This window comes from Corvus kubaryi, unplaced genomic scaffold, assembly GCF_017639235.1.
Source record: "Corvus kubaryi isolate FWS band 111438036 unplaced genomic scaffold, C.kubaryi_AGA036_p1.0 133, whole genome shotgun sequence".
Lineage (NCBI taxonomy): Eukaryota > Metazoa > Chordata > Aves > Passeriformes > Corvidae > Corvus > Corvus kubaryi.
This window is the reverse complement of record NW_024580667.1, coordinates 4,331,379-4,354,826: the sequence shown is the minus strand read 5'-3', so window position 1 is coordinate 4,354,826 and position 23,448 is coordinate 4,331,379. Positions and strand designations below refer to the sequence as shown.

At 40.1% G+C, this 23,448-nt stretch overlaps 1 protein-coding gene across 2 annotated transcripts in view; it reads right to left on the bottom strand.

The window, feature by feature from the left end:
- MED14 (mediator complex subunit 14) overlaps window positions 1–23,448 on the bottom strand; it is a 35,549-nt gene continuing 12,101 nt past the window's right edge. Inside the window, exons 10-31 of one of the 2 annotated variants that reach the window (XM_042034950.1) lie at window positions 20,890–21,001; window positions 20,138–20,263; window positions 19,217–19,295; window positions 17,476–17,635; window positions 16,895–17,089; window positions 16,197–16,331; window positions 15,689–15,765; window positions 14,002–14,162; window positions 13,573–13,719; window positions 13,396–13,487; window positions 12,016–12,168; window positions 11,535–11,804; window positions 10,173–10,328; window positions 9,531–9,642; window positions 8,782–8,913; window positions 7,545–7,727; window positions 6,642–6,877; window positions 5,807–5,986; window positions 5,512–5,619; window positions 4,950–5,075; window positions 4,156–4,345; window positions 1–602 (exon numbers count right to left, since the gene is read on the bottom strand). In XM_042034950.1, the coding sequence (XP_041890884.1) occupies window positions 529–602; window positions 4,156–4,345; window positions 4,950–5,075; window positions 5,512–5,619; window positions 5,807–5,986; window positions 6,642–6,877; window positions 7,545–7,727; window positions 8,782–8,913; window positions 9,531–9,642; window positions 10,173–10,328; window positions 11,535–11,804; window positions 12,016–12,168; window positions 13,396–13,487; window positions 13,573–13,719; window positions 14,002–14,162; window positions 15,689–15,765; window positions 16,197–16,331; window positions 16,895–17,089; window positions 17,476–17,635; window positions 19,217–19,295; window positions 20,138–20,263; window positions 20,890–21,001 (3,204 nt within the window). In that variant the 3' untranslated portion in view covers window positions 1–528. The remainder of the gene's footprint in view (window positions 603–4,155; window positions 4,346–4,949; window positions 5,076–5,511; window positions 5,620–5,806; window positions 5,987–6,641; window positions 6,878–7,544; window positions 7,728–8,781; window positions 8,914–9,530; window positions 9,643–10,172; window positions 10,329–11,534; window positions 11,805–12,015; window positions 12,169–13,395; window positions 13,488–13,572; window positions 13,720–14,001; window positions 14,163–15,688; window positions 15,766–16,196; window positions 16,332–16,894; window positions 17,090–17,475; window positions 17,636–19,216; window positions 19,296–20,137; window positions 20,264–20,889; window positions 21,002–23,448) is intronic. The other variant, XM_042034959.1, reaches the window with a different exon arrangement.

Here is a 23,448-nt window from a genome sequence, read left to right as displayed (position 1 = left end):
TAAGATTTTTTAATCCAGTTTATTAAATATTGCTTTTTGGGGACATGTTTACAACAAGCCCAAATAAATTGTTTAAGGATTCAAAGCAGTCATATTAAAATACAGCTTCAATATAAAGTTTGTCACAGTTTTACAGTATTCAAAAATGACAGACCTGCCTTAAAAAAAGACTATTACACCAAAACATAAGAAAAACAGAAAAACAAACAAGTTTGGCATTTTCATAATCTTTATAGTATAAAACAGAATATTAAATCTATTACCAGCAAGCTGATACTTCAATCTATTACCTAGTCTGAGGTGTCTCCCATTAAAACACACTATACAACAGCACTATACAAAAGTCGTGGTGATACTCATGTGATGAAAGTGCATCCCTGAAAGTTTGCCAGTTTATAGTTAGCTCTTAGAAAAAAAGGTAAAATTAAAACGTCCTCTTTTAACCGAAGGCTTTATTTTAATTTTTTTTTTAATTTTTTTTTTTTTTTTTGCTGTTTTGTCTCACTTTCAGCCTTCTTTTAAAAGTGTCTAGGGACGCCCCCCAGGGGGCAGCGTAAGATTAACCATCAAATCACGAACGGCTGCAAATATTGTGCATTCACCTGGAACAGGGAAAAGAGACAGGTTAGCACCGCGCCCCGGACAGCCCTTCCTCGCTCTGGAGCAGGGAGAAGAGACAGGTTAGCCCCACACCCCACAGCCCTTCCTCACTGTGCCCCCCTGAGCCCCCCAGGGCAGAGCCGAGGGTGCAGACACGCGGCGGCCGAGACTCCCAAAACCCAGCGACCTCCAGGGACGTTGGGATTTGTGGGAGTTACCAGCTGAAGCAGCTCCAGCTTTCCCAGCAGGACTGCTCTTGTTGGTGATGGAATTGCAAGTAGCTCTTAATTTTTAATTGCTTTTGAATGTCAGATTGAATCTATGCTAGAATTGATTGCCCATGGACTGTGGTCCGATTTTTTTCAGTATGTTATTAATTAAGAGCACTACATCTTACAAAGAAAATAACCCAACTTTTTCAAGTTTTATTTCTATTGATTACAAGCAGAAACTAAAGATTTTGAAAGACTCAAAATGACTTCAAGTCTGAAACAGCTGATAGATGTTTTCTGTCCTAAGCTTAGTCTTGGAAACATTTCTAATTCCAAGACTGAGCAACAGTCAGGAATCTGTTTCTTTCAACCAAATTGCTCTGGCTCTACCCTTGACATCTAAACTGCAAAATAAAATACAGAGCAGGTGGACTTCTGTTTCCAACAGCTGAGATTCAATACTGAGAGGAAAAACCAGCCACAGCTACCTCAAGTTTTAAATACCAGCACTTGTTGACAAAACCACACATATTCTGAATAGCTTAAAGAAGTTAAAACCAGCAGAAGTGAAAGGGTTAAATAAGAACAACAAAAGATGAAGTAACAGGCAGCTGTGATTTTCATCTACTGTTTCCTGGTAAAGAGAATACAATAGCCACTGTTGTAACCTGGTCATTGTGGGCTGAATTTTTCCTGCATATTTCACGGAATGTCAATTAGAAGACATCGCATTTTGCTGCTGAAGGAGCAACAGTGTGACCAAAGAGATAAGCACAGAGCCTGTTGGGATGCATTAATCTTAACTGCCAGACTAGGGATTCCCAAGATTATTTTGGGCAAGTCATTATCATATCAAAGCTACCAATCTGGGCTAAATACCATCCACTGAATCACTGAAAATCAGACACTGAAAAATGTTTAGTTGTGAAGTGCTTTAAGAATCATCATGAGTCCCTTGAGCTCCTCCTTAAGGGTCACCTCCAGCATCCATAGGGACTTTAATTTCCTTACCAGATTTATGTCCACTACACACTGTAGGTTTTGGAATTACAGCTCAAGTTTAAGCTTACTATTCCAGGGCATTGATTTCTTCTCAGTTCATACAAGTATTTCCCCAAAGTAAAGTATTTTCTCCCACTGAGGCATAGGTAAAGTGGTCTTAGAAAGACAATGTGTACTCACAATGAGTCAACATTTTACTGTTAAACACAGCAGAATGTGTTTGCCCACATATCTGAAAAGAAAACTCTTTCAAAAGAACTTACTTTTCAGGCACTACCATTTTATTAAGAGGAAAATTAAGCTGAATACAAAATACTTTCTCACAAAGAGAGAAAGGTAAAAAAGATACAGCCAGAACGAGGCAACACTAATTCCAGGTTACAATGACAGTGCCAGTAACATCATCTGTGCACGATGGGAGGCCCTGGTCCTTCCTGACTCAAACAGTGAAAAATTCCCTTAACCAGGCAGATTGCAGTTAGTGCAGCAGAGAGCTAACAGGCAGGAAAATCAGGAAAATCCTGGGTACAGCACAGGAGCAGCAGAAGAGAAAGGAGCATCAGACGAGAAAGGACACACATCTGGGATCTCCCATGTACTGCTGTTACAAGAGAAGTCTCCCAGCTATCTACTTTCATCTGTTGGCTCTCCTATCACCTTTCAATGGTGAAGAAAAGAAGGTATTCTTGTTCTCTTTGATCAGATATAATAATGTATGTTTTGACAATAAGAACAGAGGGAATTGCATTTCAAGTGTCTTCAGGAAGATCCTACTTTGGCTAGGTAGTGGTGGAAATAAATAAATTCATACAGACTCATTCTTTCTTTTGGAAATCAGAGGAAGGACTACTAGAAACTTCCTCTGCTCAGCCAGCTACATTCTCCTTTGCCTGGATAAGGTTCTGCTTGTGGCTCCAATGCTTTTCCTATGCTTTTTTTCTGCCTATCTGTACTTTGCTCCCTGTATTGATTTGAAAACTGCTTCAAAACTTGCACGACAAACAAAAATTGTCTGTTCTGATCTATCTAGTGAACATCAGAAAACATCTCACCTGGCATCACCAGAGCAGCTTTGACAGTTACTTGCTCTGCTCTGTGGTATTTTGTGGAGGGTTTACTTTAAAACACAACTCAGTGCAATAACAAACAGCAAAGCAAGAACCTACCCTTCCCCACACCAGAGGAACTCTGTGGGGAAGCACCTTCCAAAAGCAACACCTGAAGTTTAGTTAATGTATTTTGAAACAGAAGTGCTATACAAACAACAGCTCTCTGCCACATACAGAACTCCTACAGGGAACTCCACATGCCCTCAAGGCTATTTTCTCTCTATTTACCTACACTATTACTACATGTTAAACAAAAAATGCATATTAATTTAAATCCCATCACAAGTTTCAGAAATGTATGCATACCCACATCAATTTAAGGTAAACATTGCTCATGTTCTAGCAATTGAAATAATCCATCAAGCATAGTTAAAATTACTGCATAACAACGAGATGAATAATCATACAAAAGAGAAGTAAGAGTCAACCTCTGGATTCACAACTTCAATCTATTCACTGGATTACTGGAAAAATTTTGTTCTTCGTCAGAACTGAAAGTTAAGCCATCTGTGTATTAGGACCCCAAACCACTGCTTACAGACAACATGCTGCCCAAAGAACCTGCTACTGTTCTTCAATGTTTTAGATACTAAAAAAATAACAAAAAAGGCATGACAAACAAGAGGGAAAGCAAAGCACAACGCTGCTCACGGTGCACTACCTACAGGCCAATGAACACTCAGAAAAACCTAGCTCAAACACTTCACAGCACGTCTGGTCGACAGAACTGTATGCACCTCTGCTAGTGGACACACTGACAAAGGAGTATACAACCACTGCAATTACTTTTTAATCATTCACAGCACGTGGACAAGTTCTGACAACTATTTTAACATCCCTTTATATTCTACTGCTAAGCTGAGTAACTTCATAATTAACCATGAAAACTGACACTTGGCCATAGTATATGTCTTGTGACTCATTCTGGGCCCATTTGTCAAAAAGCGTGACTCTTACTGAGCAGCAAGAGCTGGGCCAACAAGAGGTGGGTGCATCCTATCACTCGGGCAGAACAGCAAAACCCAGCCTGAATCATCAGTGCAACCTTCTGCTGTGTTGCCAGTACTTCCTATTAAGTTATGTATTGCCTGTCACATCAGGAGTTTGTAATCACTAAAGAAGTAAGATAGAAACCAAGAAGAATTCAGACTTAAGAGAGGTTTAGTGTTACACTGGAGATTTGTCACAGATGTCTGGGTGAAGAGAATATATCTACTGGACATGTACAGTACCTGGTCGTGGTGAATTCAGTTCAGCAAACCTCTTTAGAATATTGCTAACCATCATTGGAGCAGCAACAGAAGAGTTCTGCTGCCTGGGAATGTCAGCCTGTTGCGTTGTACCCGAAGCCATATCATAAATAATTGGGACAATAATACTAACAGCTTCCTGTGGGACTGTTGTTTTCTGTGTTAGCTGGAGCTGTGGGGGAAAAACCCAAAAACTGTGTTAAATTGAAAGATCTTGTACTTCAGTGCAACTTCTGACACAGTTAAACACTCCAGGCCTACAGACAGCATGTACATCCACCCCCGTTTTCAGACATCAATTCTGTAACAGAGAAATTATCAATCAGGTGGAGACTGTTTTCTTCTCAAAAGCACCCCACAATAAGCACTGCCTCGGGCACAACACCGATGTAGATTTGTTCTGAACATCTCATCCCTGCTCTCCTCTCCCAGCACCACTAATGTGCACGTCACTCAGTCTAGGTGGTTAGTGCCTCAAACAACAAAACACCCACAAGTTGAGCACTTGAAGATGCAGCCCAGAGGGAGCTGAACTTCAGATATTGTCAACATCTCTCCAAGAACACAAAACACGAGGAGCTGCTGTGTTTTAGTAAGAAGGAGAGTAGGAATATGAACCAAACTTATTACAAGAGATCCACGCAAATCCAGGATTCCAAACAGTACAAAACTTTTAGCTATTACAGCTGTCAGTTACAGTGGCTTATGTTTTGCTACAAACCCGTGATCTCTGAGATATGCAGGGTTAGAATTTTAAAACAGATAGCTCTACTTACAAAAAACAACATTTTGGATTTCAGAACAACAGCAGGTGTTCCTGGAGGCGCAATTGGTGGAGCGCTGGGAGGGATTGTTAAACAAAACTGCACGTTCCATTTCAGCTGACTTGCCTGGTCAGGGAACTGTTCAGAGAGAGCAGCACAGAGAACAGCACAGGTCTCATGTCAGTGACATACACAGCTATGAAACAGGGAAGCATCACGAAGTAGAATGTGTCTCTTTACCTAAACCTGCAGATGTTGCCAGGTTTAGAGAAATGCGAGTAACTCTGAAAGAACTGAGCACAACAATACAGTCAGAAAGACTGCAGCCAGCCTATGCATGTGCCTGTTGTGCAGTAACATGTATGCAGTTCTTTAAAATCATCAGTTTAAATGAGAAATTTTGGGAGTTTCCAGGAGAGCTGGTAGTAAACCAAAAACTTCTCCAGTAACATTAAATAACTTATGTATAGATTTAGAGTAATTTGTGTGTTTGTAGATAAAGATACAACAGCTTTTTTTCAAAAACATAATAACCAAAGTTGGGTGAACTAAATAAATAGAACAGTGGACTTACCAGCTCCAGTTTCATGATGTGCACGCAGTCCCTGAGGATGTGCGTGGGAGCCCCTAGTAACTTTGTGAAGGCTATCAGGGTGTTTGCTTTAAAAGGTGGTCCTGCAACCTAAAGAAAGACACTATTTAGTAGTGCCTATTTAGATAATAAATATATCATTTAATACGCAACCAGCATGCACAGCTGTCAATTTTATATTTTGCAGCTCTTACACAGCCAGCAGGACCACTCAAAACAACACCAGAGATTAAAAGCAAGGCACAAAAATGTAAATATTCTTGATTTCAGTACATACCCTCGTTTCAAAGAACTTCTCCAAAACCTGTAACTCCTCTGATTTCCACTGTCCTGTATTTTCAGGTGTGACTTTCAGCTGCAAGGTCTGGTTGGTTTTGGGATTGAGAGCAACCCTGCATTTCAGTGCCTCTGTCTTAAACATAATGACACCTGGTTCATTGGAGTTTATTAACTGTAGCTGCATAAAAAGAAGATTCACAGTCAATTAGTCATTCATTAAATAGCATGAACACACAGACATACACACACACACACTCTCACTCCCTCCCCAAAGCATAGTGATCAACCTCTCTTTCCAGAAAGAAACACAAGATATTTTAATACAGGTGAAATTGCCTTGAGAATTAAGTTTATGCCAGATTTGGCTTCTTTCTCTGTCACTGAATCCAGGCCACAGAAGTGAAGAGGCACATTTGTCTGTCCCAAGCCCTAAAGTAACATTCCTGACCTAGTAGTTACCATTAACTAGTAACTCACTTCTCTGGCAATCTTGCCAAGTAGTGGCATCCACAGTAACCCCGTGGCTGTTCTAGTAAACTCCCAATGCACATGACAAACCCAAGGAACCCACGGCATCTTAAAGTCTGGTCCTAAACTTGCTATCTTAACAGTTACCAAATTTCACCTGACCAAACAGGTTTTCCACATCTAATTTGCATGGAAAGGAAGTGGAACTAAATGATTTCTCTAAATTTTGACACTTTAGGTGGCAAAAATCAGAAGTACAGCACAAGTCTAACAGCAAACAGTTATTTTATTTGAAGGATTTCCGTTTGTGCCTGACTTGAAAGACATGGAGCAGTCACATACCCACAGGCCCACTTAAATCATACCGTTTCCTGTTGTATGATCCTCTGAAGATGCCTCCTCATAATCACTGATCCAAGGAATCGCTCGAGAGGGGAGCACAGATAGCTGCCAGCTAGTCCTGGCACAAGCCCAGGGGTAGGAGAGGGCAAGAGCAGAATATTCAAGGCACTGTGGGTGAGGATTGTAGGAATGGATGCAGCCCAAGAGCGCTGAGGTAGTTTCCGAGGTGGAGGCATGCTTGTTGGCATGGCTTGGGAACCTGTGGGGACACAAGGACTTGCAGTAAGGGAGGATTTACACTGAAACAAGATATGTGTTCACTTTGTCACTATTCATCAGTAAGTCCTCTGGGCCAAAGCTTAATCCTTCTTATTTAAGAATTTGCCTGCCTAGTGATAGGCATCAGACAGACAAAGAATTAGTTTTGACCTTGCACCCATGCAAAGAGTCTCAGTAACATTAAAACACCCCTCCCTTTTCCTCTTTCTGCAGCATGCCAGCAGACAGGAGGTTTGCACAACAAACTCAATGGGACGTAAAGATGGCTAAATCAGTCGTGCAAGAGCAGCATTACAAATCTATGATGTGAAAAGTTAGTATTTGGGTTGGCAAATGTGCCCATCATTGCTTTCACTCTGAAGACTTTTCTCTTAGTCACAGAGTTCAGTAGTTTCAGACTGATTTCTGCACTGCAACAAGAGTTATCATCAATCCTGCTGACATTTATGCTGTATGCTTTAGCTCGTTTTTACCAATTTGTTACTGAAGATTTGAACTAGGACAGAATAAAGGCTTAATTTCCTTGGATATTTTACTGCACAAGGCAGTAAGGACTGTTAGACCAACACAAGAACTACCAAAAGGAACACAACTGGAAATGTTAAACATGGGTGTTTCACAGTTATAACACTGATAAAGAAGCCTACTTGTTCCAGCTCGTGGGGAATGAGAGGCATCAGGGACAGGTGAATGAAGGGAAGGGTTGGCTGGTGACATTCCAGGCATCCGTGCTGCTGGTGATGGACCAGAGACCTGGGGAGATCCTGGCCAATTCCCTGCACGCTGACTGGGTGACATCATGGTGTATGGTGAGCTTGGGTCTATGGTACCTACAGATGTTACAAGACCATTATTATTTCTTTATAAAGTAAAAGGCTTTCTAATAGAGAAATCGAAAAGAGGCTTACCAAAATCTGTAAAGCATGAAAGTGCCTGCAAGCTTTTAGACTACTTTTTACAACCATATAAAACACACCAAGTGGGGGCAGAGAGGAAAAATCAAAATATGGATTTCAAGGGTTTCCAGGTTGTATTTTTAAAAAAGTAAAATTGAATGTTCAGAAAAATTGTCATATTCAACAAGTAACAGGTTCTAAACTAAAAGGAGCTCTTGCCTACAGATTTGGACTTCTACTCCTTAGCAAATGGAAGCCTCAGCCAGACAGTTCCTTATCTATTCAGTATCTTACAGTTTTCTCTGCAAAAGTATCTCTGCTGTACAGACTGATCAGAACGAGCTCCTTGAACCCTCTGTGGCACATCTCTCTCACTGCATTCATCTCAACAATCAAACTGATGTATGAAAATTACCATCTGAACTGTTCATTTGTTATCATCTATACAACAGTTTCCAATACACTGTGATTACACAAAGGATTGTTTTGGCAGCTTTCCAAAAAAACCAACCGAATTAATAAAGGAAACAACCAAAAGGCATGTTGCTCACATACAGATATGTCAAACCAGCCAGACTTTGACAACATTTTCAAAGTGCAAGTATCTGAATTTCTAACCTGTACCTGCTATTTTTCCAGGAAATGTAAGCAGTGAAAATCCACTAACTAATCTAACAAAAGAAAATGCTCATTAAAAGCTGCAGCCACTGTTCTGCTACAAGACCACATTGAATTTCCCCACATTAGTAAGCAGAAAGGAGTGACTGAGAGTCAATTTTTAACATGTTAGGAACGCCTCAACATGCCATGCAGCTACTTTTGACTACTGTTAAGAGTTAACACTCGCATATATGAAAACAGCTACTTGAGCCAATTGCAAAACATGAATTTTTCTCAGTTAACTTAGGTCTGCTCTGGAAGACTTAATTTCAAGAAGCAAATCTGACCTCCCTGTCCCTACATATACACCTGCCAGTAAAGAACTCACCATGTGGGCTGGCAAAGTTAGCTGTTTGTCCCATTGTGATTCCAAGAGAGGAAGGTGAAGGAGTTGGACCAAAGGATGCTGGTGATGGTGCTCTTAAAGCCCCGCTAGGTGAGCTTGCAGCATGCAAATTTCCTGATCAAAGACATCACATCACTTGACATACACAATTCTGTTCTAACTTTTTGTATCAACTGCTCCCTTCAGGGAAACAGCAAACAAGATTCAAGAGAATTTGTTTTTGCACTCGAAGGCTTTATTTTGTACACGCATGACTGTTATATTTTTCAGGTTGATTTGCGACACAAACGAAAAACTTCCCATGATATTTGGCTTGAAGAATGGCATTTCTCCCCTGCTCAGCCCTTCCCCAAATTTAAATATTTTCAGCTGTTGTTCTACAACAGCTGGGAGCAGAAAGCAGAGCTTTGGTGATGAAAAGCTTTTCTGAAGAAGCAAGTATTGAAAATTACCAGGTTTTTGTCTTAGCAAGTTATAAACTGTAAGAATGAAAACAGTCCCAAATACTACGTAGCTAAAGATGGCAGTTTTACTTAATGTTTTTTTTTTTATCTTCAAAATGTACTTTCCAAAACACACGTGGTAGGACTTTCTTTTTTTCTCCACAATGTAAGGTGCATTCTCTTGGCTAACCTGGGGCTAAACACACCTCAAATAATAGAAAAAACATGCATGCACAAAGACCTATTTTTCTAGGACAGGATCAGCTCCCAGCTTCCCAGCCATCCTACCTGGTGACTGCGTGTGCATCATGGACGGGGAGGGTGTCACTGTGTTGTGGTAGGAGGTGGGTGGTGAGGTGAGAGGATACGCTCCCGAGGCTCCTGCCTGTTTTGCAAACGGCTGAAATTGTCAACACAGGACAATGAAAATTTTTGATCATTTTGTACTAAAATAGAAGTTAAGTATGTGCAGAATACTAACAAGGGTTTGCTCTTACAGGTTCATCCACACAGTTGTTTGGTTTTCTATATTATTTTGTTCAGTGCTCACTGTTTTTTTCAGTTTCTTCTAAAGACATAATACCTCTGTACCTCACACCTTTTATCTGCCACCCTGTAACAGCAACACCTCCTCACTCTCTCTCCCATCTTTTATCTTTAACAGTTGTTTTCCCTCCCTCAGTCCTTTGCTTCTAGGCAGCAAGTCTCATGTGACCTTCCAAAGCTGCTGTTCATATGCTATGGGCTATTTACACTGGAATGAGAAATGGCAAAATAAATTAATACGTTTTGCCCGAAGGGGAATTCTGCAGCAGAGTGGGTTTATAGCCTCCTTTTCCATTTTGCTACTGCTAATCCCTTTAGAACATGAAGTTCTTAGAAATCCACTGTTGTGGAAGACAATAAACATTTATTTTGCCTGAAGGGTACCTGTTGTTGTGGTTGCTGCGGCGGCTGCTGGGGTTGGAGCTGTGATATCAAAGAATCCATCATGTCTCCTCCAATAGGAGAAGGTGGGTTATCATCTTCATTTACAGATCGTCTCCGTGCATCCTGATTGCTGTCAACAAACATGTTCAGGAATGTCTGTGGAAAAAGCAGTTTTGTTAGCAATTGGCCCATTTAAATTTTACTACACAAAAGAAGGCAGTATTTGCTGAGCTGTAACACTACCTCTATCAGCTACAGCACACAGGTCTTGGGAACTAAATACTGGTGGACATTCATTAATTACAGTATAATTAGTCTGCAAAATATATCAATTCATAAACAGAGATACCTGGCTCTATAACAAGAAGTATCTCCAGTAAATTGAAATACCAACATTTTTCTTGTCTCCTTAAAGATAAGGAAAAGTCTACGTTTGGAAATACCTGTTCCAGAACAACTTATCAGTATCCAGAACCTACAGGGCTGCTGTACACCTACAACTGCCCTGTTTGGTTAAGAACATCTGGGTCACCTCCTCCACAGAACTCTCTTGTACCCAGAGGAGCCTGACAACTTTCTTGAATTAATTCCTCCTGTACCTTCCCATTTTCATTCTCTTCTACTACCTTACACTGGTATCTACAATCTCCTTCTTATTTCCATTAGTCTTTCATTTAGCATTTGTGAAAGAGGCAGATGTTCAGGATTAGTTAAATGCAATGCCAGAGAATCAATATCCAGCTGCAACTGTCAGAAAAACAAAAATTAGCAAATCAACTTGTTTCTCAAAGGATGCATTTTTCCAGTATTTCAGTGTAACTAGCACTGGTACAAGCTGCCCTCAGGTATTCTGTCAATGTGCACAGATTCACTTTTCAGGAAGAGTGAACCAGCACTGCATTTAGAACCAAAGCCATAGGCTCCTGCCACACACTGATGAGAACTATTTTAAAGGGAAGTTTCTATCTAGAATCATCTGACATGGAGCATTGTCCCACCTGCAACTTATGAGCACTGTACTGCCGCACAACACAGTTTGTGAGGAGCAGTTGCTGCTAATCCTGAAGCAGACATCTAGCCTAGTCACAAAGCTTCAGCAAGTTTCAACAAAAGGATGCCTGAATACACAGATAAGAAAAAAAACCCCCAGCACTTGATGTTACATTTTAAAAAGGAAATGTTTTAATTCAAACTAATTAACAGATCTACCGATAAATAAAAAACTTCCTTCTACGCTCAGAATTTTGGAAGGACCACAGCTCTCCACAAAGAAAGCCTTCACCAAGCTCTTCACATCAGATTCATACTCCCAAGTTAGAAGCTCATTTATTATCAGCCTGCCAGAAAACATGGGGTGGTCACCTTTAGCCCAGGCGCGGGGTAGAAGCCCTCCACGATCTTGCTGTTGTCGAAGAGGCTGTAGGCGCCGTCGCGAATGGCCACCACGCCGCGGCTGCGGCAGTAGATGTCGATGCAGTACATGTTCCTGAAGGCCAGCCTGATGTGCGTGGGGGACTGGGGCAGGATGGAGAAGCACTGGTAGGCAGTGTTGGTGCGTTGGGTCAGTCCCAGCATGGGCACGGTTGGGAGTTTGTTGATGGCGTTTAATGGAGCCTGAGTGTCAAACAAAACCTGGGAGAGGGCGGATATTGAGAGGTCAGGTAGCTTATCCAAAAGGAAAGGTCAGGGAAAATGGGGAATAGCAGGGAAAATTAGATGCCTTCTGGCAATGAGATCCATAAACAACTGTAACACCCATGTAATTTTGAAGAGAACAGTTTAATCAGAATTCAGCTCCCAAGTGTCTTGCAATTTTCTTGAGAGAAGTTTTTTAGAACATTACCTGTAACAACTGCACCACGTTTGGCGTTTTATTGAACATCTCCTGGAGCTGGTGCAGAATTGTGTTGTGACAGTTACTGCAACCTGAGTTTGGGCCAACAGTTCCCAGTGAAATGTGGAACTTCTGGAGGATGGAGTTCCACTGAATGCTGATCTGCAATGTCACAAACATAAAATGGTCTTGGAAGCTAGAACAAGTAGGTTGTAATAACAAGATTATAACAAGAGATTATAACAAGAAAGTTGGTCTGATTTAATTTTTTCCCCCATTTTTCATCAAACCTCAACAGATTCCTAACTCACCTTCCTCAAAAGCTGCTGAGGTTGTGAAGAAAAAAAAAAAGCACTGTCAGCTTTAACACCCACTTAGCTGCCTGGATTGTTGGCAACTACAGAACTGGGCAATTATATCAGCAAGTCAACCAAAAAGCAAAAGAGTCTTTTATGCCAAAGGTGAGAGAGAGAAAAGTAAACTCAAGAGATTCACACCGTGGAAAACTGATTAATGAGTTCTGGAGGTGGACTGGTTTTCTTAAGTTACATTACACAAAAATGAGAACTGGATATGTTAATATGTAAGGAAGTTAAATGCAAAATCCATACTGCTGCGGGGGCTACTCACATATATATAACATACATATGTATATATGTATACATATATATACACACATATACACTTCCCAATAAAAGGCACATAAAAATACTCTTAAAAATTCAGCTTAGAAAAATGAACACAAAAGCATTCCAGGAAGCAAATTTCAAGTGTATCAGCTACTTTGCATCAGTTGCACACAAAAACTATATTCTAAATCTGAAATAAACATGCACTCACTTCCTCCTCTACCTTGCACTTAAGGCAAAGGTGTGAGCAAGTACTCAGTTATTTAAGTAATTAGTAAGTTGTAAATTCAAATACTACAGAGAAAGCTAGAGTTCTGAACAAGAAAACAACACTGCTACAAAATAATTAAGGACCACCCCATTCGAAAGCACAGCACTACATCTAAAACTTTGTTAAGAGTACTCTCTTTTAAGGCAGAATTAGGCACTCAGCTTAACACATATCCGTATATCCCAGTACAGCAGTGACCAGCAACAACACTTACACAAAGTTTTTCAGAAACATGCTGCTACACCAGCTTTCATCAGTTAGAAGCACACAACTGTCCTTCCCACAATATAAAACATCAAACAGAAATTGTCAAAAATTCTGAACTTCTAGGAACCCAGCAAATCAGCAATGCAGCACTCTCTGTCTTTTCTGCATTCATCTATATTAATTCCACTAAAAAGAAAACTTCTGTAGTAAAATTCTGAGAAGTCTAAGTCTACCCATTCTGTTTTCAATCATACATTTAAAGTCCATTTAGGAGTTACTTACTGAGCTCCCCTTGGTAGTTCCATAACAAAGAATAAGTTTTCTGTAGTTGTAGATCCGAACTTCTGAAAAAATGTTTAAGTGGTTGGGGATGTCTGTGAAGAGGGGAGGGAAGAGAGTGAGAAAATCACAGTAATCTGTAAGCCCACCACTTTGACAAAAAGAAGGTGATTTCTGTACCTGGTAGGGATCGTGCAAACTCCAGGACACACTCGTACAGCCGAGCAATACTGTTCCAGTCATTAAGGAACATCTCAACCACCTTGCGACCTCCAACTGGTTCAGACAACTGGTTTTCATACGTCAGGTAAACGTGACGGGTTGGTCCTGCAGTGTGAGGAGATGGCAAATACTGATCAACCCAGTGGTTCCTGAGCTGTGGTTTACACACTATGAGTGAACTGTGGCAAGTGACCAGAAAGGACATTGAAGTAACAAAAATGCATCAACTCAGCAGTCAGAATTTTGATTAAAATTTGATTACTGTGGTTTATTAGCAATCTCAGGAGCAGACAGCTGTCCAGTTACACCAAGACATGAAAACTACTGCAATTGACAATGTAAACTACAAAGAAACAAAATTTACCAGTGTTCCTCAATGAAACTTGCCTTGCTCCCTGGATGAAGTGCTGTTCAGTGGGCAGTTTGCAAACACCAGCTCGGCCACCCACGTGCGATTATTTCTACCTTGTAGTCGGAAAGTGCAATCAAGAAGAGATCGGTCCAGAGCCTTCTGTGTTTCCTCGTTTACACCTTTACAGGGAGGAATTCTATACATGACAAAAAACAGAAGTGCCATTACACACAGTACAGTTCCACAAGTAACAACAGCGCCTTCTAATATTTCCTGAAGGACTCCCAAGTCTGGACATGAAAGAATGAACTAATCAACAGCAGAGGCAGCTGGACTGCACAGTGAGATAACCTATTCCTCCTCAAGGACTGTAGTAAGTGTGTCACAAAAGCACTCTGAGCTAAGATCAATTTTTATATGGATTCAACACCTGCAAATTACAGACTATTAAAGGATCTGCTGAACTGTCCTTATCTCCTGGTGAACTAAGAGCTCACCAATATAAAGCTCTTATACAGAGAAATAAGACAAAAAAGATGAGAATAAGGAAGTTCTGTGGCAATCTGAATTCATTTGCCTTCTAGAACAAGCTTGCTCTACATGCAATGAACAACCTGGCAGTTCCCTTAGTACTCACTAATTTATTCGTATCCCAATGTGTGAATCGAGCTCAAGGGACAGACTAAATAAAGCTTAAGTAAAAACATGCCAAACTCTTTTTCAAATTCCTTGAGGATCTAGCCAGAAATTTCCTGTTCCACCCTTAACTTCAGCTCACAAGTTCCCTGTTCATATGCAAAGTTAAAAAGGTAGGGCCTGATGCATTTAGAGACTGGTGCCTTTATGTCACTGTACATTTCTGCAGCATAAAAGGAGTTATGAAGGTTTTACTCTAGGACGTGTCTTTGGGGTTTGTCGTTTTTTGCTTTAAACTGATTTGTTGCAGGTCCAGTTAGTGGCTGGTTGTGGCTGGCATTTCTCAGGGTTAGCACAGAGGCCACCACTACTGGCCTCCTATTAACAATTTCAATATAACTATTTCAATAGCCTGTATGTTACAAAAGAATAGAAAATTTGCAGATGATGCCAAACTGAAGGGAGCACTTAACATGCTGGAGGTCAGGGCTGCCCTTCAGAGAGATCACAGATGGCTGGAGAAATAAGTTAACAGGAACCTTATGAAGTTCCATGAAAACAATTGCAAAGTCCTGCACTTGGGCCTAAATAACCTATTAAATTACTGTATGATTCTCAGATATTTCCTCTACAATCTCTTTACCATGCAATTGTCTTTTCTGGGATTCCTGGAATTTTCCTCTGCAGTTTCACATAATTGTCAAATAGCATATGGAGTATGTAGGCCTCTGATCTGATCTAAAACTGCATGTTCATGAATCATCATCACATCTTCCTTAGCACTGCCTGGATTTAAGGATTGAGAACTGCCAAACTGCTTTCAGAGCCCCTTGGTTTAGGCTAATGAAGGAAGCAAATTGTAGTTGGCTCTTTGTCTACTCTTATTTTCCTCTTTCTCTAGCACTGCTTCACATACAAGTGCAAGACACACAATATAAACACCCCTCCAAAAAAAAGGAAAAATAACCCCAAAACAAAAATCTTACCCCAGTCCTGATATTCTTATTGTTACTCTCCAAACAAGCCTTTTTTTTCTCTCAAGTGTACGTACAATAATAAAATGAAACACAGAGAATATCCACTTACTTTAATAAACGTATTGCGTGGCTGAAGCCATCTCCTTCTACTTGTACTCCCTGGTGAGGAATGTCCATATTGGATAACTAGGAATGAACAAGAAAAATGTTATTCTAAGCAAAAAAGTCAAGCAAAAAGCTTCAAGCATTTTCAAGGACTTTTTTTTTCCCCTGAGGGTGACAGATGTTTCATGTCCTCAAGCACTGGAAAGCCAAAAAAACGGTCTGCTCCAATCTGGTATAAAGTTGTCTCCCAACCCTTCCCACAAGTGCATCTTTCAACCTCATTTTCCCTTTTCCCTCAACTTTTCACGCTTTTTGCAGTGCTTGGTATTAAGAGAAGCAGCTCTAGCAAGACTAGAGCAATACAGTGTAGAAGATCGAGTCACCCAGGCTCAGCTGGCTGGGCAACTCCAGAGTGAGCACATGACCACAAGTTTGCCAAACACTCACATCTAGACACCAGAATCAGAAGTAGGGGAGGGGAAGAAGGAAACAAAATATTTTTTAATACCTACCTCTATCCGAAGCCCTATAAATGGCATATTTGTATCACACATGGCTACAATATGAGCTAGCACTTTATTGAAGGCACACATTTCTCCCGACCGTTTTGGTTTCTTGGGTTCTATGGAACATGGATCTCCAGATAACTAGAATTTATAAAATAAAGACAAATGTACTTGCATATTTGGAGTAAACACTTCAAAGAGATGTCAGAGAATAATATAATTCATCTTAGTGTTAAATGAATCACACCCTGAGCACAAACTCCTGAAAGGATCCACTTCAGGACAAAAGCAATTCAGTTGAAGACTGTCTTTAAAACAGTACTTGAATATCACTAAGCCACGTCAGCCTGGTCCCAAGAAGTAACTCTTATCAGCCCCTGCAAGTCTTTCAAAGTCTACACATGGTGCAAAGCGTATCTCACAGATACCAGCACCCTGCATATCCAATATATACACACTCCTCTGCACAGAGCTCTGCCTTGGCTCAGGAGAGCAGTGGAGAAGGCCTGGCATGCACTGAAGGACAACTGTTACAAAACAGTTTCCCAGCATCTCCCTAGGGAAGCAGTCCAGAGAACTCATACAAGTAAGATGCCAGCCATACAAACCCTGGAAACATGGCTACTAAAACTGGAATTGATGCTCAGAATCTGTGTTGAGCTTTCATGCACTGTAACCACCCCAATGGCTTTTGGAACATGTACCTTGCGCTTGACACCACTTTTCATTTGTTTGCCACTTTTTGTGTCCAGTACCAACTCTTCAATGTTTGGTTTGAACTGCTGTAGTAAAAGTGCAGTGGCAGGGCTGTCATCTCCTTCAGCATAGCTCACAGACAGAAAATGGTACTTGTACTCTAGTTCTGTGGGGTTGCCAGGAACATCAAACATCTCTACAACCTATATGTAAACAAAACAACAAATTGAGAAGATTCTCAAGCTAAGATTAAGTCTAACTCAGTTCCTATCCTCTCCCTTTCAAAGGACAAACATTAGTCTTTTCCAACATATTAATACTGTGGCTAGGAAAGGGATCCAAGAAGAGATGAAGACCAAATCTTTCAGGAAAACAGAGAATGGGAAGGTTGCTGAGTAATAAAGCTGTATGTACCCTCTCCTGTATGAGCCTGAGTGCTTAACAAACCCACAGGAGACGGGAGGGAGAGGAGAGAATCAAGCATTACATCAATCACCTGGTTCCTAATGTTAAGAGTTAACAGTACCACAAACTGCCTGGGATATCCATGACAGGAAGCAAAAGACAGAAGCATTTTTCAGTTACTTACAATGTAGTACTGGGGAAGGCGAGTGAGTTTGATGAACAGTTTGTGTTTGGAAAGGTTTCCCACTGGATGGCTGGCATAATTAGCTAGCTGAAGAGTTTCACTGCTCACTGTAGGCAGATGTTTTATAGACTGTTTGCAGCGCTGCTGTCCAAGCCAGAACCTTGCATGGAAATAAAGGTATTAGTACCCTGAGTCTGGTTTACAGGATTCTAATATACTGCTGTGTAGAGCATTAGTGTCAAATTAAGAGTCAGTCATATTCTAAGCCAACATCTATGACTGCAGCACAAGTTAAATAAAGAAAAATCACATAAAAAATTTCATTACTTTGTATTTCCTTATCACTATATTTACATCTTGTCTTCAGCTTAAGAGACGGGTGTTAATTCAAGAAGAAAAGCCCTGAAATTATTTGCTGAATAAATTTTAATATGCTACAATATGAAATTACAACATAAAACAAAGAAGGGAAACATTAAAAAAACATGCAGATTGCAGTTATTTGACAATCTGGAATCTTCAATTACGTTTTGGTATAGAAAGGAAAATCTTTGTTCCCATATGCTGGTAAGCAATACAGTAAAAAGAGTCACTGAAGCTGGATGTCACTGTGGGTTATGTTATAAACAAACTCATTCACCTGAGTAAGTTTGGAGATGAAGAGCTACATGAGAGACACCAAATTTAGTTTCATGATTGGAATTAAACTTTGTCCTACTCCAATGGATTTTGGCCATAGTGGCAAGGCCAGGAAGACTAGCAAGGCTTGAAAGGGGCTCAGAAATGCATGGGGTTGGGTATTTAGTCAAACTTCCACTGACAATAGCAGAGGAAAGTGTGGGTGCTCAGCATCTCTCCGTCACAACACACCATATTTATTCTCACAGATACATGTCAGATACAGCTGTCCTAAAAGACATTTTGTGGACTGCTGAGCTTCCTCAGAAACTGCAGCACTACCCAAGCCATTATCTCAAGTACATTATTTATAACAAAGGGAAGTTGATTAGTTTCTCCAGGGTGCCAGTGCTTCATGCATCATCAAGCTTCTTTTAGAAGCTGAACTCCTCAAATAGAGATTTCACCCTGCAATTCAGTCAGAGCACTGGGAATTTCCAAAACGACAGAGCAGGTGGAACTCAGTTCTCATGCAGATGCAAACTGTGTTTGTATTATTTGCTACAACCTCTTATGGAAGCCAAATGTATCTCATGCTTAAACCTCAGGGCTTTATGGAAGGAAGATTAGAGGCTTAAACCAGCAAGGGCTGAAGTGCTAGAAGATAAACACGTTTTAAATCATCCTAGGCCACTTCCTGGTTTTTCCCTCTGTATTGTGAGAAGGGAGATAATTTTTGCTGAGAAACAAGCAGAGTTCAGCTGTAGAAACACTGGAATAAAGGATATAGAAGATGAACATGAACAGAAAAGGAGACTCTCAGGAAGCAAGTGGTCTGCTACTGACTTCAAGTGAAAAGACTTCATGCAAAGTGTGCACATAGCAATGCATGAGGCTACATGTAAGGAGGAAAACTAAAGCAGGGCTATGGAACAAAGTCCAAATAAAACCAGACTTTCCTCGATTGCTTAGACGAGATAACAAATACTCAAAGTTGCTTACAACAGTGAGAAAGTGTAACCCCTACTGTGGTAAAACACAAAGCCATGCAAGTGTGATCATCCAGAATACAAATGTAGTAACTCATTCCATGCAAACTAAGGGGACTGTTCAAGTCACTTACTTGAGCTGCTGGAGCCAAGGAATGATTCGCTTCATATCATCATTAACAGATTTCTCTATGTCATCGAGTGTCAGTTGATCTGCAAGAACATCAGATGAGTAAATGGTCTTAGAACCAGTCCTTCAAACAAAACTTCAAACTTTCATTGAAAGTGTCTCATCTAATTAATCTCAGAATCATGGAACAGCCTGGGTTTGGCCTTCAAAGGGGACCTTCAAAGATCATCTGGTCCAGCCTTTTGTGGGAAAGGGAGCATAGATGAGACTATCTAATCCCCTGTCCAACAGCATCTTGAACATATCCAGTGGTGGAGACTCCATCAAAACTCTCAGGGGGTTGTGCTATGGATTGTTTGATTTCGAGATGAAACTTCTCCTGGTGCAACTTGTAATTGTTGCCCCTTGTTTTTTCCACATGGCTTACTGTGAAGAGAGAGATTAAGGTACCAACAGATGATACATAATGCTTGTAAGACCACAGCAGGATGTTATTAACCAAATAAACTAAAAGAACTTTCTTTCTTCTCTTAAGCTCTGTGAAACCTGAAGTTAAGACTTGAACAGTAGTAACTCCAGATGTATAAGGTCCCATAATATAATTCTCACTGAGGTCCATGTGAAATGACCTCATCCATTAACAGCACAAGCCACGAATCATGAGTCATAAAGAATATGCATTGCATTGACCCCAAAAATAATTACTCTGTTGCCCTCTTAAAATAACCTTAACTGAACTGTGGCACTTAAGCAAAAAGATCCTCTTTTCTATTCCTCAAACTCCAATAGCTAGATGAGGACCCAAGTGTGGGGATCATTTGCTCACAAAACTTTGCAGACCTGACAGAACTGCTCCCACAAAATCACCTCACAGCGCAGGATTCTTGCAAGGTATTAAATACCTCCTGATTTTGTGCCTACTTACCAACACCATACAGCATCAGCTGGAACATTCCAGAGTGGAGATCAACAAATACATGCAGGCACTCTGATCGACCACATGGTTCCAAAATCGGAATTACAAGAGTTGGGAGAGCCGTCTCAATGAACGCTACACAAAAAATGATGTTAATAATTTCACAAAAAAGTCAGGCTTATATTAAAACTTAGCCAATTATAATAAAAAACCTGTATGTTTTTAGAGAAACAAACCCTACTTGCACATTATTACAGTGTTAACATAAAGAGAAAACTGAACATAAGAATTTGTCTGTGAAAACAGTGACAAATCAATGAGAAAAGGCAGACCAAATTTGAAGATTCTTAATCCTTGAATATCTTTCAACTCACTGCTTCACAATTGTAAGATCGATCTAAATCCCAAAAGTTTCAACAGCAGTTTAAGGAAAATCTCATCCAAAACTAGTTCAAAACAGTGAAAGATTTGCTTTCAATTCTGAACAGAAACAAGTTTTACAGTAGGCAAATTTTAACCCTTCAACCCAGACTACAATGTTCTACCAGCTTCACCTCTTACACTGCATTCAGATGTATGCGTATTTCACCATTCTCAATGCAGAATAAGTCAAAGCTAAGTTTTGTTAATTCTAAACACATTTCCCCTTTTTTTTTTTTTTTAATTTAAATTAATGAAAACAAGAAACATTAAGAGAAAAGGAAACCCTTCCTAGACACAAAGGGAAATGAACTAGAAAAACTTCAGCAGAAAACACATACAGTTGTCATTAACATTGTAGCTCTTAAGAATGGCTTTCAGCTCCTGGAGTTTTTGATGAGATCTTGCATGGACACTGTCTATTAGGAGTTTTTCTATTGAGAGGTGGTCAATCTGTGAAAAAGAAATGTACTCAAGTAAGCTCGTATTTGATGTGTAGACTTTCTGCATTAGCACACTGAAACAAAGGTACTTAATAAAACAATCACTTCAGAAATAATTTTCTTAGAACTGTGGTGAGACACATGGACTATTAACTTGAGTATTTGGATCACTACAAAATACAACAAGCTACCATAAGATCCTGTGCAGCAGGCAGTGGGAGAGGTTTTAAGCTAAGGTTAGAAGACGTAAAAGAAGTTTCACAAAGTATGCTGTTACCACCCCCTGTGCAGACCTACTTGTCCTGGATCAAGTTTGGTCCATTTTCAACTTAGTGGGCTTTTTTTTTTCCCCTCCATTGGTGAGTAGCTTAAGCTAAAGAAAGAAGACCCCAAAGAAAAAACACCCCAAAGCAACACTTCATTAGGATAGGGTTGCCTCTACACAAACATACATGCAGCTGTAACATGAAATCCAACAAGTTTAAGTCCTGCTAACAGGGTAACAAGGCAGTGACAGGCACTGAGTATGAGCAACCCTACTGAACCCAGAAGTATCTAGGGGCTTGCATCTACATTCTGTTGCACCGCCAGTGCTGAAGCTCATGCCACCACTTATATTCACTGTAACCTACTTGTGCAATCCAAATTAAAGCATTTGCATTTACATTCATTCACATTACACTCGCATTATTTACATACTTTGCATAAGCAAAGCTCCAGATTACTGCGAAACCTTTTTTCTAGGTAACCACACAGTGCTTTGAATACTGTTTGAGCTGAAGTAAACTCAAATTTTATTCCAGCATAAGACATAAATGCAGAAGAGGTTCATACAGCACAGAATTATACTATATACAGTGCATACCTCTGCATTCCAGAATGACCTTCCCCTAAAGACAAGCTTTCCAAGACAAGGCCTTAAAAACCAAGTCTTTATCCATCCACAACAGCATTTCAACTCAGCAGCTGCAATGGGTTAAATCTTCCTCTCTAAGAAGCGACTACATCCAATTTTCAGTAGGTTAATGCAAACAACGTTCTCAGACAAACATGTTTGTTTGTGCCACTGTTTTATACAGTACCTTAAACAAACAGAAACCCAGTGTGCCATCTACGTCATTACAGCTGAGATCATTATTCAAACACTAAAACAGCATTGTATTTACCACAGCTGATAATTTTTTTAAGCTCAGAGCAAGTCCTTATAAAGGGAGGTCAGCTTTAACTTTGATAAATCTCAAATTTACAGTGGCCTCATATCTTAACCTACAGGCTGCAGACTCGATTCAGTGATCTTAGACTGTGTCACCTCCAGTGGACCTTCAGCAGATGTTGTAGATAAAGAGCATTTGCTTGGATTTACACATAAATACAGCATCTTCACTAATTCAACTCTATATTTAGTATGCTAATTTAGGCTATTAAATAAGAAAATGTAGTATATATTTACTATCTTGATAATAGAATTTCTGCTCTAAAAGTAGAGTAGAAGGCTACCATGCTTCACTAGGTTTCCCACATCCCTCTGTAGCTGAAACATTGGTAGTTCTTATAATTCACCATGTAGACTTTTCTGTCAGCACTGGTAACATGATGGGCCAAGAGGCTGAAATACAAAGTATGTACAGGAGGTGAAGGCTACCATCAGTAGAAAGTTCTGTGATGCAGGTGAAAGACCTGAGCTGGAAAGCTTTTCCCTGTGGAAAAACTGTACTAGAAGTGTGAAGACTACACCATTCACTCCAGTTACTAACTCTCCTAAACCCAAACACTGAAAGAAATAATGACAAACAGATGTCCTGATATATTACAGCCACATTTGCTGAGGGACTTACAGAGGATTTATTACAATACCCAGAATGCAGTTTTTCTTAAATATCTTTAACCAAGATCTAGAATTATCACCAGTGAAGCATGATCCAAGTAGGAACTTGACTGTAGTTACTCATTTTGGATCATTGCAACAATCCCACCTTTAAAATAGAGGAATTTGAACATTCAAATAGGCCACATGATATAATCTGGTTAGCAATAATGTAAAACTAAGCTTCACTTAACACTTGTAACAAGCAAACCACATGAGTTCTTCAGCACAAGATTTCCAAATCATAACGTCAGATTTTCTAAAGTGGATAGCACTGCTGGGTAGCCAACTCCAGTGACAAGGGGAAGCTGATTTTCGAGGAGCTCCAAGACAGGAAAGGGAAGAATGGTCTCTCTATTTCAAACCAAACCTTAATAATAACTGATATTTTGCTGTTATTTCCCCCAGCCTCAGCATTCTGTCTCACAAGTGGTATATAATGCACTGCGAAGTAGGTGCAATTTTTAAGATGAAGTCAAGGCCAATAATTTTTAAGAACAATTTGAGGTCCCCACATAAACACTACACAACCTAGAGTAACTACTCACTAGAAATCTTAGAAACAGCTCTTTAAAGAGAATCAAAGTGGAACA